This window comes from Aptenodytes forsteri, unplaced genomic scaffold (genome assembly GCF_000699145.1).
Source record: "Aptenodytes forsteri isolate BGI_AS27 unplaced genomic scaffold, ASM69914v1 Scaffold166, whole genome shotgun sequence".
Classification (NCBI taxonomy): Eukaryota; Metazoa; Chordata; class Aves; order Sphenisciformes; family Spheniscidae; genus Aptenodytes; species Aptenodytes forsteri.
The window spans coordinates 909,785-935,212 of record NW_008796110.1 but is presented as its reverse complement, the minus strand read 5'-3'; the positions used below and the strand labels follow the sequence as shown (position 1 = coordinate 935,212).

At 37.0% G+C, this 25,428-nt stretch overlaps 1 protein-coding gene across 1 annotated transcript; it reads left to right on the top strand.

Moving 5' to 3' along the window:
• Window positions 1-438: 438 nt before the first annotated feature.
• MLC1 (megalencephalic leukoencephalopathy with subcortical cysts 1) lies at window positions 439-19,091 on the top strand. Its single transcript, XM_019474051.1, has 11 exons — window positions 439-618; window positions 2,769-2,858; window positions 4,978-5,031; window positions 5,120-5,221; window positions 10,679-10,780; window positions 11,715-11,786; window positions 12,250-12,366; window positions 13,655-13,711; window positions 14,805-14,927; window positions 16,360-16,527; window positions 18,516-19,091. Exons 1-11 carry the CDS (start codon window positions 439-441, stop codon window positions 18,588-18,590), a joined length of 1,140 nt encoding a protein of 379 aa, XP_019329596.1. The 3' UTR covers window positions 18,591-19,091.
• Window positions 19,092-25,428: the final 6,337 nt, after the last annotated feature.

The window sequence follows — 25,428 nt, the reverse complement described above, 5'->3', positions numbered from 1 at the left end:
GTTAATATCTAAACATATTTAAATATCTTTTCTGTCCTAGAGTAAAAAAAAGGAAAAAAAAAAGGGAAAAAAGCTTTGGTTATGGAGTTACCCTCAAACTAAACACCTCCAAAAATGGTTCTTAGATCTTGAAATAAAAGTCTGTTGAGGTATCATAGATACACAAACTTTCATTTTGTTGGTATTTATACTGTATTATTATGAACTGTGGCTATAGGACGTAATTTACTTACTGTATGCAAGTAAGTTGTTAGAATGCTTACATATTTTGAAATGTAAATACAGCTCATTGCTAAATACTGCTTTTATTTTATCTTAACTAGACAAAAACCTAGTTGAGCACTGATCTGAGTATGTGAAGCAACTAAATTATATTTTTGGACTTTCTTCATCATTTGCATTTCCATTATTATTATTTAATTGCCTTTGTGAAGTGTAATGACCAGGGAAGAAGGTTACAGAGAAGAATTTAGCTATGACAGGATGCCAACTTTGGAGCGGGGAAAACAAGAGAATGGAAATTATATACCAGATATCAAATCCAGTGACCTTCAGCTATCAAAGAGGCTGCATCCTTGCTTTAGTTACAGAACATGGATCTTTTCTTTGCTGATGGGAGTAAGTACTTCAAATGATACAAAATTTAAAAATGTAGGTGAGGTCTCAGTGCCCAGTAATCTGTTCTGTTTCACATCATCTGGGGACTCAGAATTTCATCACTGTAGTATTGAATATAAATATTTCTACAGAAAGAAACATATTTAGTAAATTTAGAATGTAACACTTAATTGACTAATGGTATTCTTTGGATAATTCTGCACTAATCAAAGATGCTATATGAAAGCTGATTTTTATCTTTAATACTAATCATATAGCATAAACAGAGAATAAGTGTGATAGTGGTAAATATCAATCCATATGTATGTATAAGCAGTGCCTTTTGGTAAAGGATGTGAAGTATCCTGATCATATGCATTCTTTTAACATATTTTTAACTTTTAAAAGTACTTCACTTGCCATGATAACAGTTTGGCATTAAAAATATATAGGGTACTTAATTGCCACATTCATCTTTCAGGGTTCAATAGTCATGTAGTTATTTGGTAGAATCTTCACGTAGTGAGGTATATACTTGCGTTTCTTACATGAACGTCACAGTGATTTGAATTTTTGTGTCACTGCTAGAATCATAGGACACTGATTTTGCATGTACATCATATGCTTCTTCATGTTCTGCGCCAAGTTAATTAAAGTTCATTATAGCAATTAGAATTTGATCTTTTCTTTTTCTGTCAGCTTGTATGTTTTGAAGAGTGATTTTTATTAAAAGCTAAAAATGTTTCACTGTTAATACGGTAATTACTTGTTTTTGCACAGTGAATAAAAGTATTGCCTTATTTTCATGGAAACAGCTGAACATTTTTTCCTTTCTGACAAACTGCAAAACTTGGATTTCCTTTCAGATGTACTGTTACATAAAGAGAGAGCAAAAGAAGAGCTGGCTTTCTTTGCATTAAATTTTCTCAAACTTAATTGTCAAAGAGGACAACTGTCTTTAATTAGATTTTTCCTTTTTACTGAGTTGTTGTGAATGATTGGAGATACTAATGTTTAATGATCATTTGCTGAAGTCATATTAACAAGAAGGATGAATTTTATGGATAAATGAAAATGCAATTTTATTAATAAACTAATCCAATAAATTCCAATTAGATTTTTCTCGCAAGTATTATAATGGTTAATCTCTCTCAACGCTTCTGAAAGACAGTGTCCAGAAAGGAAAGTCTGTATGCTGAGCAACAGAAGTCATAGTGAACAGAACCGTCTACCTCAGGAAGCAGTTGCAAACCATAGAGTGACATCAAAGTGGCTGCTAGTATGGGCTGTTCTTGTGTGGGAACAATTCAATATGCTTCAAGCACAATTTCAAGTTGTGTTCTATAAATACTGTTCTTCCAGTCTGCCAGAATTCTCTGTCTGTGTGCTTATACACACACATATGCTATCCTTATTTTCTGTCATTTTTTGACAAGGACTTTTTAAAGACCCCCATAATTTTGTAACATGAAAAAAATGCCCAAATAAAACAGAAGGGCCGTTCTGTCTCTCGTGTTCCCCAGCCCCTTCAAAGAAATGCCTACTCAGAGGAACGACAAGCAAAAAGAAAAAATGTTAGTACAATCATTTATTGCTGAGAGTATAACTCTGATAATTATGAAATCAACGGAATAGTTAGCAAGGGAACAGGAGGAGTTGAACATTTATGGGTGTGTCACTGGACCAAAGCAGGAAGAGAGTTTTGAGGGAGGCCGGAATATAGGTGGAAAAATCTTCATCAGTGTATCCTAATATTATTTTTGTTACTGTGTGCCAGTTGGTAATTGCCCAGCTGCCCATATGCATGATGAATGTTGGTGGAGCCAAGCAGAGAATGCAAAGTAGAGGCTTGGTTGACGTTCCTGAAGGATTTTTACCACTAAACACTGCAATTACCTTTTGAGCGTTTTATTAGGTATTTGCCAAGTCAGGGCACAATGCTTGATTCAAACATGATTATATTGTTCAGTATTAAGTCTTGGTAACCAGCAAAACATCTTCAGAACTCAGCATGTTTTGATATTTTTCTTCAAAATTATTCACACAAAGACTGCATTATTAAATCTTCATCAGTAGCTTAATTTGAAAGGAATTACTGATTTCTATCTGACTAGTTGCTTTTTTAAAAATAGTTTTATTCATGTTAATTTATCTTATTTGTTGCTTTGCAGACTTGCCTCCTTATTACTTCTGGATTTTCACTATATCTAGGAAATATTTTTCCATCTGAAATGGATTATTTACGTTGTGCAGCAGGTTCAGTAAGCATTCTTAATTATTTGCTGTGGCTGTTTGACAGCAAAATCAACAGTAAATATTTTTTGTGGGTTTATTGTCTTTTTATTCTGTCTGTCTTTCTACTACTAACTTTCTTCATGGAAGATCTAATTCTATTTAACAGTTCATTAAATGGGTTTTCATCCCATGGTTAAGGGAATAACGGTTGTCATAAAGACAAGGTTTGTGCTACCATTTTTGTTAACCAGCTCACCACTGGCATGCAGTAGTTATCTGCATGAACAGTTTTTCTGTGCTTGATTTTAAGAAAATTTTCATTGTTATGTATTTGGGGAATTTCCTGGCTAAATGCTATCAGAATGTATTTCAGATTGTATTTCAAAGTATTACTTTTTCAGTTTATTTTGCCATAATATCCAAGTACTGAAGCAGACTAAAGTTCTCTTGAATATTATTATTTTATTAGTAAAATATGCATTAAAGATGTCTGACATTTTCCAAAGTCCAGTATTTTTTACTATATTGTTAGGGACTCTTTTTTTTTTTTACTGTATTATATATATGCTTAATCTATACTTTAGATGTATGTGCATAAGATGAGTCTGACGTACTTGCTTTGTTCACGGCAGGATTCTGTTCTGTTTTTGTTATTTTCGCAACTTGACTTGCAGATTTATTTTAAGTTGGGTGCAAGACTAATGCTCTACTTTAAACAAACAAGTCACAGGAGTTGTTCTGTGAATGAGTTGTCTCTTATGTTTCTGCTAGAGGTGTTAGAATAAAGTCGAAGCAGTTTTTGAAGTTACTATTTTCACTGGTGTGTTATTCTCTGCAACATGAATGTTAGTTACTGAGATGTCTCTTTTTCTGCCCCAAATCTTGTCTCTTTGAACTTTGTATTTATTGAGAATTTCCAAAGATCTGGTAGATGCAGAGGTTACCACGTTGGGTTTGAATGGCTTGCTGTGGGTAAAGATGTGTACATTTGGGTGTCTGTATGTGAGCAAGGTGTTACAGCTCCTACTCCAGATAATGGAGTCAACATAGCTGGAAGAGCCTAGAGAGCTGTATAGCCAACTGACCGCTAAGTGTCTAGTTTAGCATGAGCTGAATTGCACTCTAGACTTTTTTAACCATCTTGACTAGTAGTAGGCTTCAGTTGCCCAAACATAGTCATGTAGTGTTCTAGAGACTCTGGGGCATCCAGGACATAAAACGATGTTTTAATTATGTTAAATACAGGTCATTTAGGTGTTAAGGAAGTGCTGTCAAGAATTTTAAATGTAGATATTAATCTAGTTATAGTGGTTCCATTGTTAAGCCATCAGTGTTCATATGTGTGAAAAGATAATTAGTAAAGAAATGCAGCATTTGTTACATGATTCATTATTTAACATGGAAACATTTTAAATAATTTTAGTTGAATATATTTTTATTTTGCTTATTAGTATGTTGTAGCATTATGTATTTGTGTAAAATAGTGTTGGATCTGTAATGGTACCATATCTATTGTGGTGGGGAACAGCTAAGGGGTAGAGAAATTACTTTGTGAAACTTTTCACTTAGTGAATGATTTTTCCATTTAGCTCTGCCCTTAAGTATAGAAACACAGTTCCTCATGAACATGGTGGAGATCTCAGGCACAATTCTTAAAGTGTAATTTGGCTCAACAGATCAGGTTTTACAAAGTTCTTCAGAACTGTGTTGAGACTGGCCAAATTTTAGCTTACACAACCATGACTTTGTCTGTTTAAAAGAATGTGGAGGCCCAGTTTGGGAGTAGCAGTGTTTTTCTTTTCCTGCTCAAGGATCTCAGGCCTTCCAGAGTTAATTTAAACTAACAAAGGCATGAAATGCCTCATGAAAGACTTTCTTTCTTTCCTTTACTCATCACATTGTGCTGGGTAGCTAGTCGAAACTGAGGGATATGGAAGGCATATTTAAACCTCTTGTAATCCTCAGATACTGATTGTAATTAATGAGCTCAGACAAGAGTGACAGACTTTCCTCAGAGTTTCTGATCTTCTGTTTGTCTCAGTTAACTGAAATATAAATTCAGACCAAATAAAATACATGTATACAAATATATATAAAATTATTTGTGCAGAATATCCCACTAGTCTTCTCTCTTAATTTTCCCAGTGTATTCCTTCAGCAGTTGTGAGCTTTGCTATAGCAAGGAATAAAATTAATGTGGTAAGTATAAGATTTTATTACCAATTATATCTTTTTTTTTTCCTGTGGTTAAAATGAGAGAGAAACCCATTCTGAAACTGTTTTTCAGATTCCCAATTTTCAGATTCTGTTTGTCTCTACGTTTGCTGTTACAACAACATGTTTAATTTGGTTTGGATGCAAACTTGTCCTCAATCCATCAGCTATAAATGTAAGTTACTAAAATAATTACTAATTAATGATACATTTATCTTTGTTTAAAAAAAGGGGGGTGGGTGGGTGAAGATCACATGTAATTACATTGTTGTCAATACTCCAATATTCCTACTTAGTCTGTGAGGAGAGATCATCTAGCAGTAACTACTTTTCTGAGTAAGACAAGACTGGACAATTGACGTTAGAGATGAAAACTTGCATGGCTGAAAGATGCATGTTACAGCTAACTTAGAGGAGATTAATATGGAAGTGACTTTCCTGGCTTGTATTAAAAGTTCAAAAACATGAATTAGATCTTCAAATGTGATCCAGTTTGATCAACTGACTGACTATTTTTCTGTTGACTGTAGCAAGTTTGGTTTTTTTTTCGAAAGAGCGGGGTCAGAAGAGAAAATTGAAAATGAATTAGTAGATCATCTGTAGATTAGCCAGTTTTGAGGGTTGAATTGTACTGAAATGAGAAGGTGTCCCAAACAGTGCAGAATATGCTACTTCTAGGATCTTCTTTAATGGATAGTTTTGCTTGTGAGGCCACCAGGAAAGAAACTTTTCATGAACATTTTTCTTACACATCATCAACAAAGAGAATGCAGCAGTTAGGTCATTTGAAGCATTCATGTTTCATGCTGGGAAAAGTTCACTGATTTTGAGTCACAACCTTTTAACATCTGTCTTTGGTAGTCTGAGCCAAACAGTAGAACTATAGGGTGGTTTTGGTTTTTTTGTTATGGTAAAATGTTCTGAGACCTCTATACTACATAAGAATATTACATGTATGAGTAAATAACATAGCAATAGCATTTCATATGAAGGTTAATGTGCTCATGTGCTATTGTTCGGTTCTTCTCCCACTACCATATCAGCTGTTGTGATATTAAGAGCTCATCAGTAATAATGGCTCCCTATAATAATATAGCAGATCTGAATTAGCGTTAGTAACAAAAGACTTTTCTAATAGAAAATAGTGCAGAGACTAGAGTTTGCTTTGGAGTTACCTATGCTATTTTAATAACATCTGGTTAGCTCCAGATTTCACAGATGTTGAACTTTTAAATTAACTATGTTTACTTCCCCTTAGAAAGTGCAGTATATTAGGCTAATACTTACAAACCTGCTTTTTAAATTGGGTAACTAAGTCTAGCTTCACATTTCTGTGCAGCTGGCCTGATTTTCGGAGAGATGGAGTACTGCAGTCAATCGGAGCTATGGAGATGTAGCACTCTGGACAGTCAGATCACTTGAATTCAAGCAGTACTGGCTTTAGATGTGGGCAGTTTTGCCCTGTGTTTGATGGGACAACGTCATGGCCCCCTGGGTTCTGTGTGTATTTCAGGGCAGTTTACACCAGTCAATTCTTTACGCAGCCTTTGCTAGCTTATTGCTAGTGTAGCAGTTCCATCTTGCATTTGCCCCCTCAAGTGTCTTAGGCTGTTGGGGCTGAATGGATTATATACCAGACACAGGGGTACTGCCTTTTCCCTTTTCCCTTCCTTTCTTGGTAGAGAGTTCAAACATTAGAAACCAGTCTAAGCATTCTGAGAGAAAACAGCAGAGAAGTGTGACTGGAGACTACCAGTCCCTTTGCATTCCCTTCCCCTGCTAGACTGGATCACAGCGCTGTTGCGACAGTGGAGGGCTATGCCTGCCCAGCAAAGGTGTGCCCAAGGGACTCATTTTGCCACCACAATAGTTAGTTATTTTGTCATGAGCCCCAGTGTGACAAAATTAATTTTGCTTATGCTCTTGAGAAGCTTTGAGCTGGCCCTGTGTGTAAGAGCTTAACTTTAGTTTTATACTTTTGAAGTGAGTAGTTTTTAGATTGCATAAAAAATTGCATTTTCTATTATTAAATATTAACAGCTTTTGTGTTTTCAAGGCAGATCAAACCATTTGAAAAAAGAGATTATATTAGACTGGAAAAGTATAAGTGACAAACATTAAATTTATAACAAGGCAAATTCTGTCTTTGCCAAATGTTAGTTATGTACAATAATATCCACAAGACATCCTTGGTTATGTGGTTTTAATTCTTTTCACTTGCCTATTGCATGTTCGTACTATGTCGTTGATCACTGAATAAAGATAAGTCAGGATAACTGTGTGTGCAAAGCTGCCTCTGAAGCTTTTTTGAACCTTTTTGTCTTAAGAGTTATTCACGGTGCTGACTTGCTCTCCTCTTTGAAGGATACTGTTTCAGTGAGACAGTCTCACTGGCAGCTCACTGCCAGCTGTTTTCCATTACCCATGTGGTACAAAGAAAATGTAGAATACCATCTCTTTAACTGTTCTTCATCATATTTATTTTCCATCTCCATAGGAAACTGCAAAAGAAAATAATACTAGGTCTGATGTGAAATCACTGACAGTAATTTAAAAGCAGTAAGATTCATAAAAAGGATAAGTTTATCAAATTAAGACAATTCATATTTAACTCCCTCCCCCCCCCTTATAAAGGACCTGGGTAATTCTTCATTAGTGTTACTTGTGTTGATGGATAACTCTACAAAATTACTTCAGATAGGTAAATGAATGCAAGATACAAGGCATGTCCTAGACTGTGACTGTGTGACACCACTCCAGTAGTGTGCAGTTCTGTAGTTAGTATACTATCAACATGAAGGATGTGATGTGTAAAAGATGCAAACTGCCACTGCTGCCACGCTGTTCTTTCCCAGCTCTCAGAGTAAGAAGCCTGATGGACAAAAATAACTGGAACCTCGCGCATGCTGGCCACTGCAACTGAAAGGGTTCACATCTTGAACAGGATTCAGATTAACTCCAAATTGCATACATACATTTATTGTCTCCTTGTGAGTCGAGTGTCTGTACCTCCATTATAGTTGAGATGATCCAGTCACTGAGACCCTGCAATACAATCTTGTTTGCCTCAGTGTAGATGGCTAAGACAGGATTCTGGGGCCTGAACTTAGACATCTCTTATTTTAAATGTGCTGTGAGATATTCTGCCTGACTGCTGCTTCTACTCTGGATGGGTGAGAGTCTCCCATCAGTCCTGTGTCACACATCCCATTCATGCAGGCACGTTCAGTATGCTTGAGTATTTCAAATGGCACTAGCAGCCAGTATAATTGAACCCCACCTCTGGCGACTGGTTGGCCCAGTAGCTTTTGGGGCTCCCTCTTGTGTCTCTATAGAATAGGTCTCCAATGACAGTAGTGGAAGCCTAGGCAATGTGGGTGGACACAGATACTGGAGTGTAGGTGCTTGATTCGGTTGCCTAACTGTAAGCATGTGTCTCCATTAGGTATGTGCTGGCTTGTCCTGCCTCGCTCCAGCTGCTGGTCCAAGACGGCTTCAGTCTCCTTTAGGTCCTCTGTCATTATTTGTCAGACCTGTGCAGATGTCTTGAAACATCTGTAGGATATCTTATATTGTGTTAAAAGTATGCATTTAAGCAACTATATTGAACTTTAAATTATTTAATCTTGAAACTAATTCAGCCCTTTCATACAGTTTCAGTGAACCACATTTTTAATACCTGGTGCAGGTTCAGAGCAAATTGGATTAAGGTTGTGCTAATCTACTATTTTCTACCCAGTTGCACTTGCATGTTCCTTAGTCATGGAAGAGGATTAGGGACACAGCTTACGTGGTTCTCTGGTGGTAGATTTTATGTATAGTGGTAGTTGTAGAGGTAATTTTCTTTAGTGCTTAGAAATCTAACATTGAATTTCCCATTATTACAGATCATATAAAAAGGTACTTACTTCTAGCTTTAGCTGTATTTCTGTTTAAAAAATAAAAATAACAAAACCACGCAAACTCCAAAACTGGAGATGAGATATTTTTACTTTGGTCTAGGGGTGTTGAATTAATTTTATGAGTGGAAGGCTCTATCTGATATTCTAGACATGTTACATCAGAAAAAAACCACTGGAAAGATAAAATTAAAAAATCTAATTTATTTACTGTTACTTCTTCAATTTCTGTTATTTACTTCTTACAGCTAGCACTAAGTGAGCTAGTCCATCAATGTGGTTATAGTGCTTCTGGACTCAAACTTGTACGTCTACTTGGCACCGCACTGTATAGCGTGGCCTTGCCAGCCCACGTCAGTACCAGCACTACGTGTCAAAACACGTCCAAATCATGGGAATTTACAGGCTGGATTAAATTGTTCTGCAGGCCACATGTTTGACACCTCTTCTTTTGCCAAATAATGTCTTTATTCTTCATGCTAGCACTTTCCCTAGAAGCTTACCACTATGACATTTATTGCTGTTTGTGGCTCTAGCACAACTGTACAGTCTGTTGTATACTGCAAGGCACATAGTTCCAATTATGATTTCCTGAGAAGGATGAATTTCAGTGCCCAAAAAACCCTCTTAAATCTGCCACTTACGATCTTTTTCAAAAAATGTGTGCTGCCAGATACATGTCAGAGAAAAACTGGGATGTGATCATCTGCAAAGCAGGTCTGACATGAGGGAACAATATAATTCTGTTCTAAGTCATTGAACAATGGTTTGCTGTAATTGTATAGGTTCTGAATGGAGTCAGTTCTCCCTAAACTTCTGGTGCTTTGCCCAGTGGACCTAACCACCAAATGTTTTTGTGGTCTGCCAGTGGAAAAACATGGTGCTTTTGAAGACAAGAGAGGGAGATCCACTCTGCCTAACTTGCGTGCCTCTAGAAAATGATTCAGCCCATGTAGAGTAGGTATCTACCTCTTTTCATGAGATAATAAGGAAATGAAGAGAAATGTTAAGTATTACACTTATTTGTCTCTTGAAGATGAGCAATGGCAGGAGGAATGGCAGCATCCATGTTTTTGCACAATAACATAGTCTGTTAGACCTGCAAGAGTTATGAAACCATGAAGAGTGTTCATCAATGCTCTACTAGCACTAGGTAGAGCACAGAGCTAGGATTCTTGGCCCAGTTCTTTGGATTGTGTTTTCATTCAGCATTAGACATTGTATTGCACCATTTGGATTGCAGCATAGGGGTTGTGAGCCTGTGGCCCTCCTTCCCCCTACAGTGGATTGCCTTAGCCCCTGGGCTAGTTAGGCTTGCTTTTGTTTGTCCTCTTTCTGTTCCTGTGAATTTTCCATGATTTGCTGCATTGTTCTGGTTTCACATGGGAGGTCCTGCAAAATGCAAACGTACCCAGCAATCACCCCCTTGTCATTAACTGCTTTGCTGAAAGACAGTGATAAAATCTTCAGGCAGAATATTCCCATAAATGAAATAAATGTTTCTTTCTTAGGTTAGGCATTCTAAGTATTATGCAGACAGCTGGATCTAGTCTAGTCCTAGAAATTCATCAAGAACCAAGAAAAAGGTTAACAAAGTATCTAATTAAGATATGTCTAAATGTCACAGAAAATAGATGGACTGCTGGGTCCTGCTAGATCCTGCCCCCTCCTTTAATTTTAATATGGAAGATGTAATTATGGACACTAATTAATGTCTGGGATTTTACTGACAGATAAATTTCAACTTGATTCTACTTATTCTGCTGGAAATCTTCATGGCAACTACTGTGATCATTTCAGCTAGGTCTACTGAAGAGTGCTGTACGAGAAGGAAAGTAGGTACCCTTAAGGGTTAAAAATGTGGGGTTTTTTTGGTGTTAAAAAATACTAGATTTTTCCTGTATTACATATGTTGACAAGTTACTGGTGACTCCAGTGTATAACTTCATATTACATGGTAAAACTAGATTTGAACAGTAAATAAAAGTACTGTACTAAACAGTTGCACTCTTCTATCTTTAAGAGTGCAATGGGCCCTCTGCAACATGACCTGTTGCAATTATACAGCACAGGGTTGTTTGAACATCTTATGAACAGGCTCAGCAAATGTTTTATTTCTGCTTTGTAGAACAAAACTTAATGACATACGAAACAGAATACTGTGACTTGCATGTATGCAAGCAATGCCTTTTTGAAGCCTGAGGTGGAGAATGTATTCGTCATGTATGCCAGTTTGGTGGTATCTGGACAATGAATATTGGCTTTGAGATTTGAGGCTATAGATAAAATTTTCTTTAGCCACAAACGCTCTCCCAAACTCCACCCTTGTTTTTCTACAACAGTACTTCTTTTAGGTAACAGTGAAGTAAAAGTGCTGTGCCGTTTTGTCTTCCAGTGGAAGTATTGCTTGCTAGATGAAAGTCGTGTAGTGTACTGTCCTCCTTCAGTTACTGTTTATCCACATCAGTAAAATCTGAAGGCTCGGGAAGAAAGTATATATTTTGAAGGTGGAAAGGGGAGACAAGATGACCATATTTCACTGTTGAACAGTGGTTGTATAACAGCTAATCTGGGACTACCTCATTTGTTTTTAATGTGATTGATGTGGTCTGACATGGGCGAACACTGTGGTGTGTCACTCTCACCTCTGATGGGCCAACCAGACATTGCATGCCACTGTTAGGATCTGTAACAGGTTGTACAGGATATTAGAAAGAAATGTATTGCTTTGTGTATTTTTTCGATCATGATTTTTTTATTCCCCTCTAGAATACTGCATATGACAGTACCATCGTTTTGAGCAATGTCAGCTTTCCTACTCGAATTCTGAAGTCATACTCAGTAAGAAAAGTATTGTTTTCTTTCATTAAATCGATTTGTTCTTTCATCTTTCTAAGTGCTAAGCTTCTTTAAAGCCAGGAAGAGATCAGTGTGGGTAAGAGCTGAAAGAATAAAGACAGAAATGAGAGATATATCTTAAAATGTTTCCTTTTAGAATATTGCAAGATAAATGATAACTGCCATGTATAATAGGAAGGCGACTACTTAAGGATAAATAGTGTAAACTGAACTGTTGTTCAGTGGAGCTAATAAATGAGAGCATAAATATGTATAATGAAGATGATCTTGTTTTCACTTAAGCCAGCTGGAGTTTTGCCAGATTTTAGATCTGAAAAACATTGACTTCATGCATCACTAATAGCATAAATGCATTTTTTTCCTTCCAGTGAGTTCCTTTCTATATGCAAATAGGAAATTTGGTGTTCAAATGCGCTGTTAATAATTTGTGTGCTCTTTGTTTTAGGTAATCGAGGTGATTATTGGAATTTCATCAGTATTTGGTGGGATAATTGCTTTGAATGTGGATGTTCTAGTTTCAGGTCCCTATCTTTCAGTAACATTCTTTTGGATCTTAGTTGCTGTAAGTAGTGCAAAATGAAGGCACTCTTTTAAAACAATGTCTTTGATATTTTATTTTTTTTTTTTTCATTTTTCCCCTCCTTACTGGAATATTTATTTGGCCCTAATCTCATTGGCAAATTGCTGCTTAGCAAATAAATTAGTGCTTAGCAAATAAATTAATATACTTAATATATTTATGCAATATGCTTGTTCTGTTTTGATTTACAATACTTTGGTTCTTATAAAATGTTCTGATACATTTTCAGTCCTCAGCTCAGTAAAATGAAAATGAGTAATAAAATAAGGGTATTCAAGTGAAGTGTTTTGTCAAACAAGTCCTAGGTTTTAGAATATTTCAGGCTACAAAATAAAAAGTTGAGTTTAGTGCACTCTTTTAAAACAATTTCTTTGATTTTTTTTTTTTTTTTTTTTCATTTTTCCCCTCCTTACTGGAATATTTATTTGGCCCTAATACTCATTGGCAATTGCTGCTTAGCAAATAAATTAGTGCTTAGCAAATAAATTAATATACTTAATATATTTATGCAATATGCTTGTTCTGTTTTGATTTACAATACTTTGGTTCTTATAAAATGTTCTGATACATTTTCAGTCCTCAGCTCAGTAAAATGAAAATGAGTAATAAAATAAGGGTATTCAAGTGAAGTGTTTTGTCAAACAAGTCCTAGGTTTTAGAATATTTCAGGCTACAAAATAAAAAGTTGAGTTTAGTTTCAGCGTGGTGGAATCCTTAGAACATCATCTTTAGCCTGTCAGCCTTAACTGTCTTGCCTGAGACTGTGATTGGTAACCCTTGTCACTAATAACAGCCTGTACCTAGGAGCAGTGGATTCATAAAGGATGCTGTGCGACCCTGCTTGCCACGAATTGAATGAGTTGAGAAAGAAGACAATGAACATTAGACTTATATATGGCTACTATGTCTGGAAAATCCCTCAGCATGAAGTGGAAAAAGATCATAAACAAGTTTTTCAGCATTCAGAATTCACAAAGTTCAGTAGGGTTCATTAGGTTTTTATGTAGAAGTGTCAAGTTTTGAGGATAATCATATTTCAGTATGTGTAGGTTTAATACATGAAACTCATTAAATGCAAGTTAAATGAAGATTAGTTTTATCTCCATTTGACTAATTGATTCCTAATACTGTCATAATAAGTCTATACAGTTTTACCTTTTCAGGAAATTTAGGATGTGATCTGTGACTAGTGGGAATCAGTGTAACTCAATTGTAATTGGTGTAGTTTTCAAGTAGGTAAATATTTATTTTGTTACACTTTTTTGCTTAGTGCTTTCCAAGTGCTATTGCAAGTCATGTAGCTGCTGAATATCCAAGTAAATGTCTGGTAAGTGTGTAAAATTCTTGGATTTTCTTATTAGAGTGGAATAATGCTAAGAAAGCCTGCCTGTGATAGTGGGCACTACTCATATTTGCTCATTTGTTTTTAGTTACTTCTACAAAATGTGACAGAAATATGTAGCATAAGTGTAAGCTGATATTCCTGAAAAGAAATCCAGTAGGTCCTTTGGAGACTTAATTCCATCAATTCTAGAAGAGAATTCAAAGGACTGTTTGTTGGCTTTTTTTGTACTGGTTCCTTGGGAGTGGATATTACTATAGGAAAATGACATACCTCATATGGTACACCCAGAACTGCTTTCATGCCTCTGAGCTGAGGTCCTTTCTGTTCTGTTCTCCTTTCATTATGAGCTGTGGTTTCTGAAAGAAGAAAATTAGGTGTGCAGGCTGCACTGGACCTAGAACCTATTTTAAACAAATTCCTCATCTGCATGACTAGCAACAAAGACTAAGAATATTCAGTAGAGTGCATTTATTCCTTGACTGTCCCACATGTGTAGTTAAGCCTTCTTAAAACATCTGTTCTAAGTTATAGTCATGCAACCATATTTAAATCGGTAATGATGCATAACCACAACTGAAGTCAGAATTTCATCCTGTAGGATGACATTTGAATGAAAACTCGGCTGCTATTGTATTGAAATAAATTTGCCTCAAAGCACTCAAACTTATTTGCGTAGCTATTTTAGGTTGTAAGTCTGCAATATCTGCTGTTAATTCTCATTATTTCATACAAACTGAAGAATAAATGATACTTTTATACTGGCTCTCTAAACTGGGTATTGCTTCCTCTATCTGCATATGAAAGGCACTTTTAAAATCAAACAAAAATGCCATCATCCATATTAAATGGAAAATGAATTGCAAAACAACAGTGTTTTGGCTAGGAAACTTAATTTATTCAAAACTTGCTTCTGTATCTCCATGCAATGTGGATGGCTTTTACTGTATGTCTCATATGTGTAATCTTACAGACTTTTACATACTTCTGTTATGCTTAATTCAAGGAGATACACCTCACAAACCAAAGTGTTAACTTGTTTTTATTCTTATTTAACATTTATTATCTTATTTTTTAGGTTGAGGTCCTGATTGCCATTAGCAGTGTTATCTCTCCATTGTTGTTCACAGCTTCTGCATACTTATCCTTCAGTATCATGCAAGTTATTGACATCTTTAAAAATTATCCACCTGCTGTTAAAGTACGTACTTTTATGCAATTGAAAAATTACAACACAAGAATTAATTAGGAAATATAAGAAGACAAGGTACTGCATTATAAAGATTGAATAAAATGTTACAGAAATTATTCAAAACCTCTTATTTGACTAATGATATAATTTTAAGTGTGTTAAATCTGTTGCCACCCTGGAATTATAGTTTAAAAACAATGGGATATTATTCTAAAGAATCAGTAAAAATAATACGTAATATGCTGAACTCCTTGAGGTTTTTATAAATTTGTAGTATATAAATTAAAGATTCTAGATTTACTTGAAGAATACATTTTTCTGTTTCTTAGGATGTCTACCAACAGGTGGCATGTTGGGATTGTAAGCTTACACCTGGATTCATTCAAAGCCTGGATTGGGGCAGAGAAGAAAAAAAGTTTGCAAATCTTAAAGCATTTCAGTATGAAGTGTTACCAGTGCATTGCTGAAGAGCTTTCTAGGACTTCACTGTCAAAGTGTTTAGCAATCCATGATGATGTTCAAAGAACCATTTATGGGGATTAAAATAGTGTCAATAAGAGTCTTGACTCTTAGTACCCACTAGTCCTTAAGTAGTCTTGTAATTTTAGAAGAAGAGAGGGAAAATACCTATTAAACTGAGATCTTTGGGCCTGGAAAACCAGTTTTTGAGTGTGTGATCCTGTTCTGATACTGGCGGAGCACAGTGTGTTGTTGGACCTCAGGAAGTGGCCAAGGCTTACATGCTCTCTTTAAGTAGCTTCTCCAGTCACACATATTGGAGACAGAAGACTGCACTGTCTAGGCAGTTGGTGTGACCCTGTAGAGCATTTCTTACATTCTTATGCTACTTTGTGTCTGGATGCAGCAAGAGTGGGCTACTCTGCAAAGGAGGGTGAACAATGGAACTGAAGGTGACAGCAAAGCAGACAAGAACAGTGACCTCATTGGCAAGGATGCAGTCCTACAGTACCCAAAAAAAGAAAAACAAGGCAGGTCTGGCTGTGGTAACCAGGTTCAGCCAATAGTTCAGTGGTTGCCAGACAAGTCCATAGTAGTGAGGCAGATCCAAGGTCAGCCAGGAATTCAAGTCAGCAGGGCGAGGTCAGAGCCAACAAGGCACAGGGCCAGGCTGAGGCATAGCTGCGACATTGCTCAGGTCAGAACCAGCAGTGAGGCTCTATATTTTAGGGATGGTTTCCTCAATTCTGTTCTATTTCTAGAGGAAAAGATCATTTGGCAAATTAACATTTTGTTAAAAATTATCAATCTGTTCTACTTTGAGCAAACTCAGGCACTCAAATTTTAATTGAAGCTTCATGCTGAAATGAACTGTAAATTATAATTTGAGTTAAAAAATGAAATCTAGATACAAATCTCAAGGGGTGGGAACAGCAGAAAATATTCAAGTAGTTAACAACATATTTAATGTCTCTATTTTCAGCAGTCTTATGATGTACTCCTGTTGCTTCTGATGTTGATGCTGCTAATTCAGGCATGCCTTACTATTGGAACTGTAATACAGTGTGTAAATTACAAGACAAAAATGAAGCTACATGATTCGTCATGGACAGCATCACAGGTTAAAAAGCAGGAATACAGAACAACAGAGGTACATGTTTATACCCATTATAAAATTTAAAAATCTGTATTTAAAAAGATATTTTTTGTAATGTTTCGTGTTACTTAATTCAGGTCACAATTAAAAGCTGCTCTGTAAAACTGTAAAGATGTTAATACACTGGTGAATTTTGTAATAAGGAGATAATATTTTGATGGTTAAATGATAACTGGGGCATGACAGACTCAACATCTGTAAATCTGTGACAAGTCCTGTTAAGAGAAAAACAGTTGTAAGGTTAAAGCCCCCTTTTGTTCTTATTTGTAGTAGGGGCTCCCAATTGCAGATGAGGTTCATCATTGTAGTAAGATAAAATGATAGTCCTACTGTCCTACTCCACAGGATGCACATCCATAATTGCTATTTATATGTCAGAATGAAGTTACAGAAAAGACGATGGGCCTTGCGTGACCATGTTCTGATAATGAGATGGCCATCTATTAAGAAAGGAACGGATTTAACCCTTTCAGTGCGAGCAGAAGTTTTGGGCTATGGAATGAGAGTACTTGATATAGTTGTACTTTTCCAAGGCCTGCTGTGGGGGAGTGAATTTACTAAGCTGAGTTAGTTCTCTTAAATTCCCTAAACTGGAAATGGGAAGAGTTAAGAACCTGGAGCGTAGGAACAACAACGGGCAAGCTGAATGAGTGGCTACCTGTGCCGGACAGTATGAACTAGTGCACAGAGCAGGGTGCCTGGAATTCCAGGTCTCTCTGTGTCCTCACTACACTACCAAAGTTGGTGGTAGAGGTCAGAATTGATACTTCCCTCCATTTCTCTCCTGCATTTACACGTTCAAACTATCCTTTCAGATACAGATTTGGAACATACTTTTTTTAGAGCATGGTGGTGCCAGTATTACTGTTACCACTTTTCATATAGTCATTCAGGGTTAGAGTGCTGTTTCAGGGACTGGGGGAACCCAGTTTTCTTCAGCCTGCATAGGTTAACTACATACATCTCCTAGCGCAGGACTGTAGCCCATAGACCTTCCTCACCTCTGCTGTACAGAGCAAAGTGCTGTATCCTTAATGCTGGATTGCTTACTGCATGGCCCAGCACTAGAAAGAGAGAGTGCTGGATTCAGTCCCTGCTCTAGAGCGAGCGTCTGCATTGAAACAGCACTGGATAGAAAGCATTGGGAACAGGGACTGAAATTCAGTCAAGTCATTATACAGCTGGTAATGGAAAGTGGAAGCTGTGGATTTTTTGTCCCCTCAGGCTGCTGAGGGCATTCGGTGTAGGTTGCTTATTTTCTGGATCTGTGTCCTGAGAGTTATGTTCAGTATAAAAGATGAAGCACAGCAGCACTTCCACTGCTGCAAGTCACATTTCGGAGCATAGGTCGTGGCACAGCTAAACAGATCTCTTCTGGGGATTATTTGCATAAGTATGCCTAGTTTGTGAGTCACTGAGAAATTAGGTGCGAGTTAAATGCTAAAAGGAACACTTTGTCCAGAAAAGCAACACCTTTTTGCTTACCTTTTAGTATTAAACACATGAATGTTACAGGTGAAGTTGTAGGTCCCTTTGGCTTCTCAGAAGCCTGTGTCCTTAGGCAAGACTTTAGTTTGCTTGCATGTATGTAGGTAAATTTTGCTTCAGTTGCACTGTAGGGGGCTACTTCTGGCTTTGGGTTTAGAGATTTAGATGCTAGGACTTTCAGTCACGTTTTGGCAAAAACCTTGAAAAAATGGCCTAAGTAACATGTTTAAAATAGAAATTTGGCCAAGTTTCTTTGACCCAAATGTCTCAAGTATTATACAATTTACACTATTATAGTTTATATCATAAATGTATACTAGACAATATACAAAACTATACAATTTACAATGTATAGAATATTTTAATAGCTCAGACTGTAACTATTAATGTTTACATTCTCCTAGATTCTCTCAGATATTTATTTGCTTGAACTTCAGTTTTTAACCAAAGCATTGTTCCATGTTTCCATTTGTTTGAAATTTGTTTACTTTTAGGTTTCCAATAATACCTTAAAGGATTTTGACAAAGACAAAGCCTGGAAAGCAGTTGTGGTGCAGATGGCTCAGTAGTTTGGATTCTGCGAATGCAGCCAACACAGTACAATCCAATACAGTAAATCAACTGTTTGAATTAAGGCTTAAAAACTTTTCAGTTTATAAACAGCAATATAGTTACAGCAGTAGGAGCCAAGGAATAACACAGTAAATAATGTATTTTCTAATAATTTTGAAATATATTGATAATATTGTTAACACATCTGTCTTTTCTGTTGGTAACTGTATTCTGGTGTTGCTTTAGAAGATACCTTTAGAAAAAAGGTAATGAGTCACATGGATTTATGCTGATGGCAAAGTAAAATATGACAATATGTAGTAGGCTTCATTTATTTGCAAGAGGTTGTTATAACTGCAGTTATGCAGTCAGTGTAACTGATAAATGCTTTTGTAAAGTTATGAGTACAAGTCATAATTGATATTTTTGCTTATACTTCACTTTTGTAGGAGTTGTAAAGTTATTTTGCATCTCATTGCTTTTATATAAATAAAAGTCTTTATTATGTGGAAACTCAAGAATGTGGATTGACATTCTAATTGGAGAGGTGAAAACAGAATATTCTTTCCCATCAAGCTTCCATTTCTGGACTGTTAAAGGGGGAAGGGGCTTTTTCTGCGTGGCCAGGCACAAAATCTACTAACCAAAGCAAAAAACCCCCCAACAAACAGAAACAATCAGCCAAATAACAGGAGATACTACTGATACTAAAAGAGTTTTTTCACATATGAAAATGTATTTTTAGGTATAATACTTTTCATTTATTTATTTTCCTAGTTATCTTTAAAACTTACAGAACCTAGCTGCCTTTAAACAAGGGATATCCCCCATACAGATTGCCTTTTCCTCCTAGCTGAATTACGTGTATGATCGTGTAGATTTTGAACACTATAAGAATTTCCATGTTAATAGGCTTTTTGGTGTAACTAGGGAGATAGCTGCTGACAAGGTGGTGGGTTTTTTATTGTTTTTCTGTTTTTATTGTTGTTTTTTGAAAGGCTCTAGACTTTGAAGTTCATTCTTTTTTAATCTGAAATAACCCAAATCATTACGTCAGAGCATGCTGCTCTTTGCTTTTGGGGAGGGGAAATAGAGAGAAAGGTATGTACAGTGCGGAGCCCTTCGGGTATGCTAGCATGTTTTCTTTTGGTTTTGGGAAAGCTGACAATTGTTACGGCATTTTAATACAGAGAATACTCTTTCAAGTTTAGAGCAGTGCTTCTTAAGAGCATGTATACAGCAACCTGTCCGTTCACCTGAAATAGTGTGTGTTTTTGATCCAGACTAATACATCAACAACCAGAGGATGCTCTTTCCTTAAATATTGCCAAATCTCATGCCTCTACTGGTGGTACTTGTGTTAAACATTCTCAACAAGGGAGATACATTATTATTTATCTGCTACAATCTTACCATTTTTATAAGTAGAAAAAGTTAGTTTTTGATTGTACACTATTTTTTGAAAGTCGCAAAGAAATAGTGACAGTTCTACCTAAAAATAAACATCCAAACAACTTTCTAAATCTCATGCATGGATTGAAACTGGACAAAGACTGTCGATAGTGTAGAAGTTCTTAATGAATCACTCTAAAGTGAAAAGATACGTAGTACAGTGTGAATGTATCTTACTGGTTTGCTTTCTTTTACGTGGTAACACACTTGCCTTTGTTTAACTGAATCTGTATCTTCAAAAGATCATCTGTATCTTTTCTGTCAAATGATTATTGGCTTTGATTATCCAGAAGGTTAGATATAAGTAGATATTACTTCTATTACTGACCTTGGTTGGAAAATAAATTAACGGGAAGTTGCACATTCTGAAGGAATTTCCTTTCCTCAAAACGCTTATACTAACAAGGCGCTGAGGGTCTTTAACCTCCTTTTGAGTCAAATAGGTTGAGGTGCTCTCCTCCAAACAGTAAGAACCTTTTAAACAGCTACTAATTTTTGTTTTGCTGTCAGGAGTGGCTAGGAAAAACCTAATGATGGGATATAATACGGGATATTTACCTTTCTTTCAGGGAACTAGAGTATTTTAATAAGAGGTGAAGAAAACAGCATTCATCAAAAAGAAAGAGGAAAACTAAATAGGCTAAACAGATTGATTAAGTTAGAATTTGGATTGACCTTGAAGTAATGGTTGAGATACATGACTGTATCTGAGGTTTTTTAGTCTTCTTAGATTAACATGGGGAAGGAATAGATGGGAATAAAAAAAGAGGTTGTCGTAGGGCTACCAGCCATAGATTCTGCTTTCCAGTGAAGATGAACACCCCTGGGCTCCCTGCCTGGCCACAGCTTCCTTCCTGTCCTGTTCAGCACAGCAGGGACTGCACAATCTGCCAGGTGCCAGGACTTTTCCCTGCACAGCTAGTAAACTAGGAGCCCCACCATGGATACCACTCTGCAGGCTGAATTTTCTTATCCCATGCAAGAAAGAAAATCATGGAGCTAAGAGGCAGGCTTTTAAACCCATAATTAATGTAGGGCTGGCTGCTGACATGAAAATCCTTTCTCAGGCAGAGAAAGCTTCACTGCAGATCTCACTCTGTGGGTAAACGCTTTTGTAATTCAAAGCAACACCCCCTGTGGCCTCTGCTACTGTCAGCCCTTCTTTGCCAAGTGCTTTTGTGTGTTGGTGTTTGACGCACAGTAAATCCTGATTGCTTGTAGCTTTAATTAGGGTGTGCTGGTAGATGATCCGTTTCCACAGCACAGCTGGGAAGCCTGTTCAAGGGACAAAAATCATAGCCCTCTCTGAAGTCAGCTTGGTGAGATAACGGTGTGTGCCATGCTATAAGGGTTTCTGCTTGGAACCGGGTGGAGAGTGCCCTTTCCTGCCTTGCTGGGTTTCAGTAGAATTAATGCCATGGGCTACTGCTTAGCTTATACCAGGAGTTAGGGTCTTAGCTTAAAAGAAAAAAAAAATAGCCCTAGGTAAAATAAAAAAAACAAATCTGGCTGAAGCATCTTCATGAAAAAAATAAAATTGTGTGCACCTGGTGCATTAATCCTTCCTCAGCTACCAATTTAGCCAGGAAAAGCAAGGATAGCAGAAGGGGAAAACTGCAGTTTGAAGAGCATTTTTTAATCCTCTCTGCTCCTGCAGGCAAATGTCTTGTAGCATCTCACCAGGAACAAGAACACACAGTTGACTATTGGTATATATTTTTTGTTGTTTTTAGTAGTAACCTGCCTTATAAGAACAGACAGGTGAGGAGGCAAACTGCAGTTAGGATCCAATTTATCAAGTCTCACCTTTGGTGCTTCTATCTACTGTTTTTCTGTTAAGACCTGTGCCTAGTTATGGTTAGAAAAGCAGTATGTCTGCAGTTTCGTTGGACCTAACCTCCTGTTGTGAACCTGGGCTTAAGATACCTTAGCTGCTCAACTAGAATGAGAGATCTGGAGAAGTGGTACACTGCCTACCCCACAGCAGAAGAATACAGACCTCTCTGTATTCAGAAATGTCTCCATGTCAAATGGATTGTGCATACGTGTTTTTATATGTACATGTGTGTTCTGCATGGATAGTTTTGAGTTGATGTGAGTTTTTTAGATCTTTCCCAACATTTGTCTCCAGCAGCTGAAAGGGGAGACTTTGCAAGGCGAATGAGCTGATCTAACTCAGTGGTGAAAGGGGTTGTCTCCTCTGGCCTCTTCCCTTGTGCTAGCCATGGCTGGTATCTGATTAAACTGGCAGAAAATTTATCGGTAAAAAACATGAATAGTTTCCTGCTGATTTAGTTAGGCAGCTTAGCACACTGCAAACTCATAGTGGCCCTCTAAGATCTTGGATATGACTTCATACCAACTGGAGGTAGAATTGGACTTCTACCTCATTGGAGGTAGATCAACAGAGTGTTTGTCTTTTGTTAGTACTTCCTTTGTCCCTCCCCATCACGTCCCTTGCCTATGTTTTGCCTTGGTCATATGCCCCTTCTCTTCTCCATTTCCCGTTTGAAAAAGTAGACTTGTACATGTTCCGTACCAGAAATTACAACTTTAGACTCGCCACGTAATCAGTTGGTTTGTGTGTAGATCACTGTCAGTTATAGTTGGAGTTAAAGGAGTTTCTCAAATAAAAAATTGCATGTTTTGTGGTCTGGGTCTTGTGTTTCTGAAGAGAATCCATGAGATCAAAATAATAAAATCTAAATTAGTTTCAGAAACTGGACTAGTCAGGCTTCCCTGGCAACTGATTTGGTTTTATAATAATTTCCTGTTTTTTCAAATGTTCGAAGTATTTTTGTTTGTCACTGAGTGGGAAGTCCCTCAGGGAGAAACTGACAGTCAGAAGAAAATCTTGGTATCATCCATTTTATGAATAATAGTATCTTAGATAAAGTATCTTCAAAAGATGAGTTTTGGATTTTTCCCGCCCCCCTTATCTGGTGTTACCTGTCTAATGCTAATATGAGATATTTCACGGTAAACTGTTTTTCTGCCTCTATAGGGAAAACAGCCAAGGAGTGAAATAACAATGATAGAGCTGAATGTGTTACGATGAATCAGATTCATGCGAAAGGAAAACCATGCCTGCTAGCTTTAAGCAATGAAGAAAGAAATGCCCATGAAAACAGTTTGTATTGGCCAATTACTTTCTTATAGTGTTTTGTTAATATCAAGTTGTTACCATCAAATATAAGCAAAAATTGCTTTTCATACTTCCTTTTTCAAGACAGGAGAAGTCTACAAGTATATAATACCCTTATGTAATGCATACTGGAGTTTTCCTTGGAGTATTTTTTTTAACATTTATTTCCTACTTAACCTTTTTGTTTCATTTGCTCAAAAGTTATACCCTCTTTAGTGAACAGGTTATAATTATTCTTTTCTGTCCTGTAAAGATAAACTCTTTCTGGAGAAAAAATATAAAACTGATGCTGAATTTTTTTTTTTGAATGATTTTCCCCTAGCTGACTCTGTTTCTAAAATCTGAAGTAGCTCCTAATCCAAGAAACACCTTTTATATAGATGCTTGGTAGTGGACATTTCCTCAAACGAAGGGCAGAGTGTTGAGGTTTAAATAAGCCCTGTTCTTTTCTCCTCTGCTTTTTGTGAACCATGGAGGCTGAAATCCAGATACCCAGAGTTTGTAGGGATTCTTACCACCTGTCTGTTCTGGAAAGGGAAAATAAGAGTGTTAAAACACTGCGTGCATAGGATAATTTGCTGGTTTGTATTGCATGGTTTCGTGCTTTATGCTGTCAGACTTTGGGCATCCAGAAGGAACTTGGAAATGTGTTCCTGTATTACCAGCTCTGCTTTCCAGCAGCTACAAGAGGCCAAATGCTTCTGCAGGGGCTGAGTTGCTAGAGGTTGCCCCGACATTGCTTGTTTTCAGAAGTGCCACCAGAGGGGAGATTCTGATGGAGTGCCTTCTACCTCCATATTTCCTGCCTCTACCTCTACACTGTATAGGGTGTAGCCTGTCTTTCCTACTGGCCCCTATTGACAGCGCAGGGATCGTGGCTGGTTCTTGGTTGTTCCCGGGCTCGCCGTTTAACAAATAATGAGGATTAATATCAACTACTCTGGATCTTGTTTTTCTAGACAGAGGCCTTGACTCACTCAGGCTCAGTTCTGAGGATATGTACTCTTTGCCAGCAGTCCTGGTTTAAATTATTCATCATGTTCTGCTGCTCATTTACCCATTTCCATTGAAGTCTATGGAAAGAGTCTCATTTATTTCAATATGGTTCATCTTGGAGTTTTTGTATTTATTTTTAGCTTCTTTCCAACATCTGATTTATATAAAAAGTTACATAAAATCAGAATGATTTTATCTGCATTATATAAACACTGAAGTTCAAGATTGAAATGGGAGGGAAAAAACATATCATTAAAACTTCAACCTACTCCATACCGTCTGCTACTGCACTGAGTTCCACCAGGACACCTGTGATTCTTCAAACTGATCTGCCTAAGAAAACCCAAATCACTCAAATTGCACAAAATCACTCCTTGTTCTGAAGAAGTTTTAAAGCTGCGTTGGTTTCCTTATTCAGTTTACAATGTGGCTTCACACCCTCAGTTCAACTGAAGGATTGAGACGCTACAGCACAGGACAGCCAGCATTGTTGCCGCTTACAACATTTTCAAACCCTGTTCTAGACTTCCCATTTTTAGAGGGCTACATAGCATCACTTTGTTGATAGTTGCCACTCTGCCAGTCTTTCCAGACTTCTCCATATCACTGTCATTTGCTGGTCCATGCTTTTCAAGGAAAGACTTTTCCTAGATTTGGTGAGAAAGGAGAACATGGTGAGAAGCAGCTTTCCTATATTCTGTGACTCATCTTATTTTTATTTCTTGTTTGGTCCTGGTGTTAATACAGTCTAAAATCTGAAATCCTGCCCATGGCAGGGGTGTTGGACTAGATGACCTTTAAAGGTCCCTTCCAACCCAAACTATTCTATGATTCTATGATCCTACCCTGCTGACCTCAGCTGAAATTGTGATAGTTGGGAAGGAGCTTTTATTTCAATCCTTCCAGATGGTTAAGGGTTACTTTCTGTTCTAGAAACTGCTGGTGTCCTCGTGTGCAGCATCTCTTGTGTGTTAACCTCCATTTTTTGTGTGTATCATGACCCAATACTTCAATATCTATTCTATTCATAATCTGATCCATAGATCTAGTATCTATCAGAGTATCTGCTTCTCTCTAAAATGCAGTCTGTCCTAATAATGATGCACTAGGACTTTAAAGCCAAGCCATAATTGTACTCATGGAGATGTCATAGAGTATAAGAGAATCTCCTCCTCCCCGCTCCCTCCCCAACAAACCAAAGCCAAAAAAAAATTATTATCACCGGTATGAAGTAGACCTTGTGGTAAATAATCCAAGAAGAT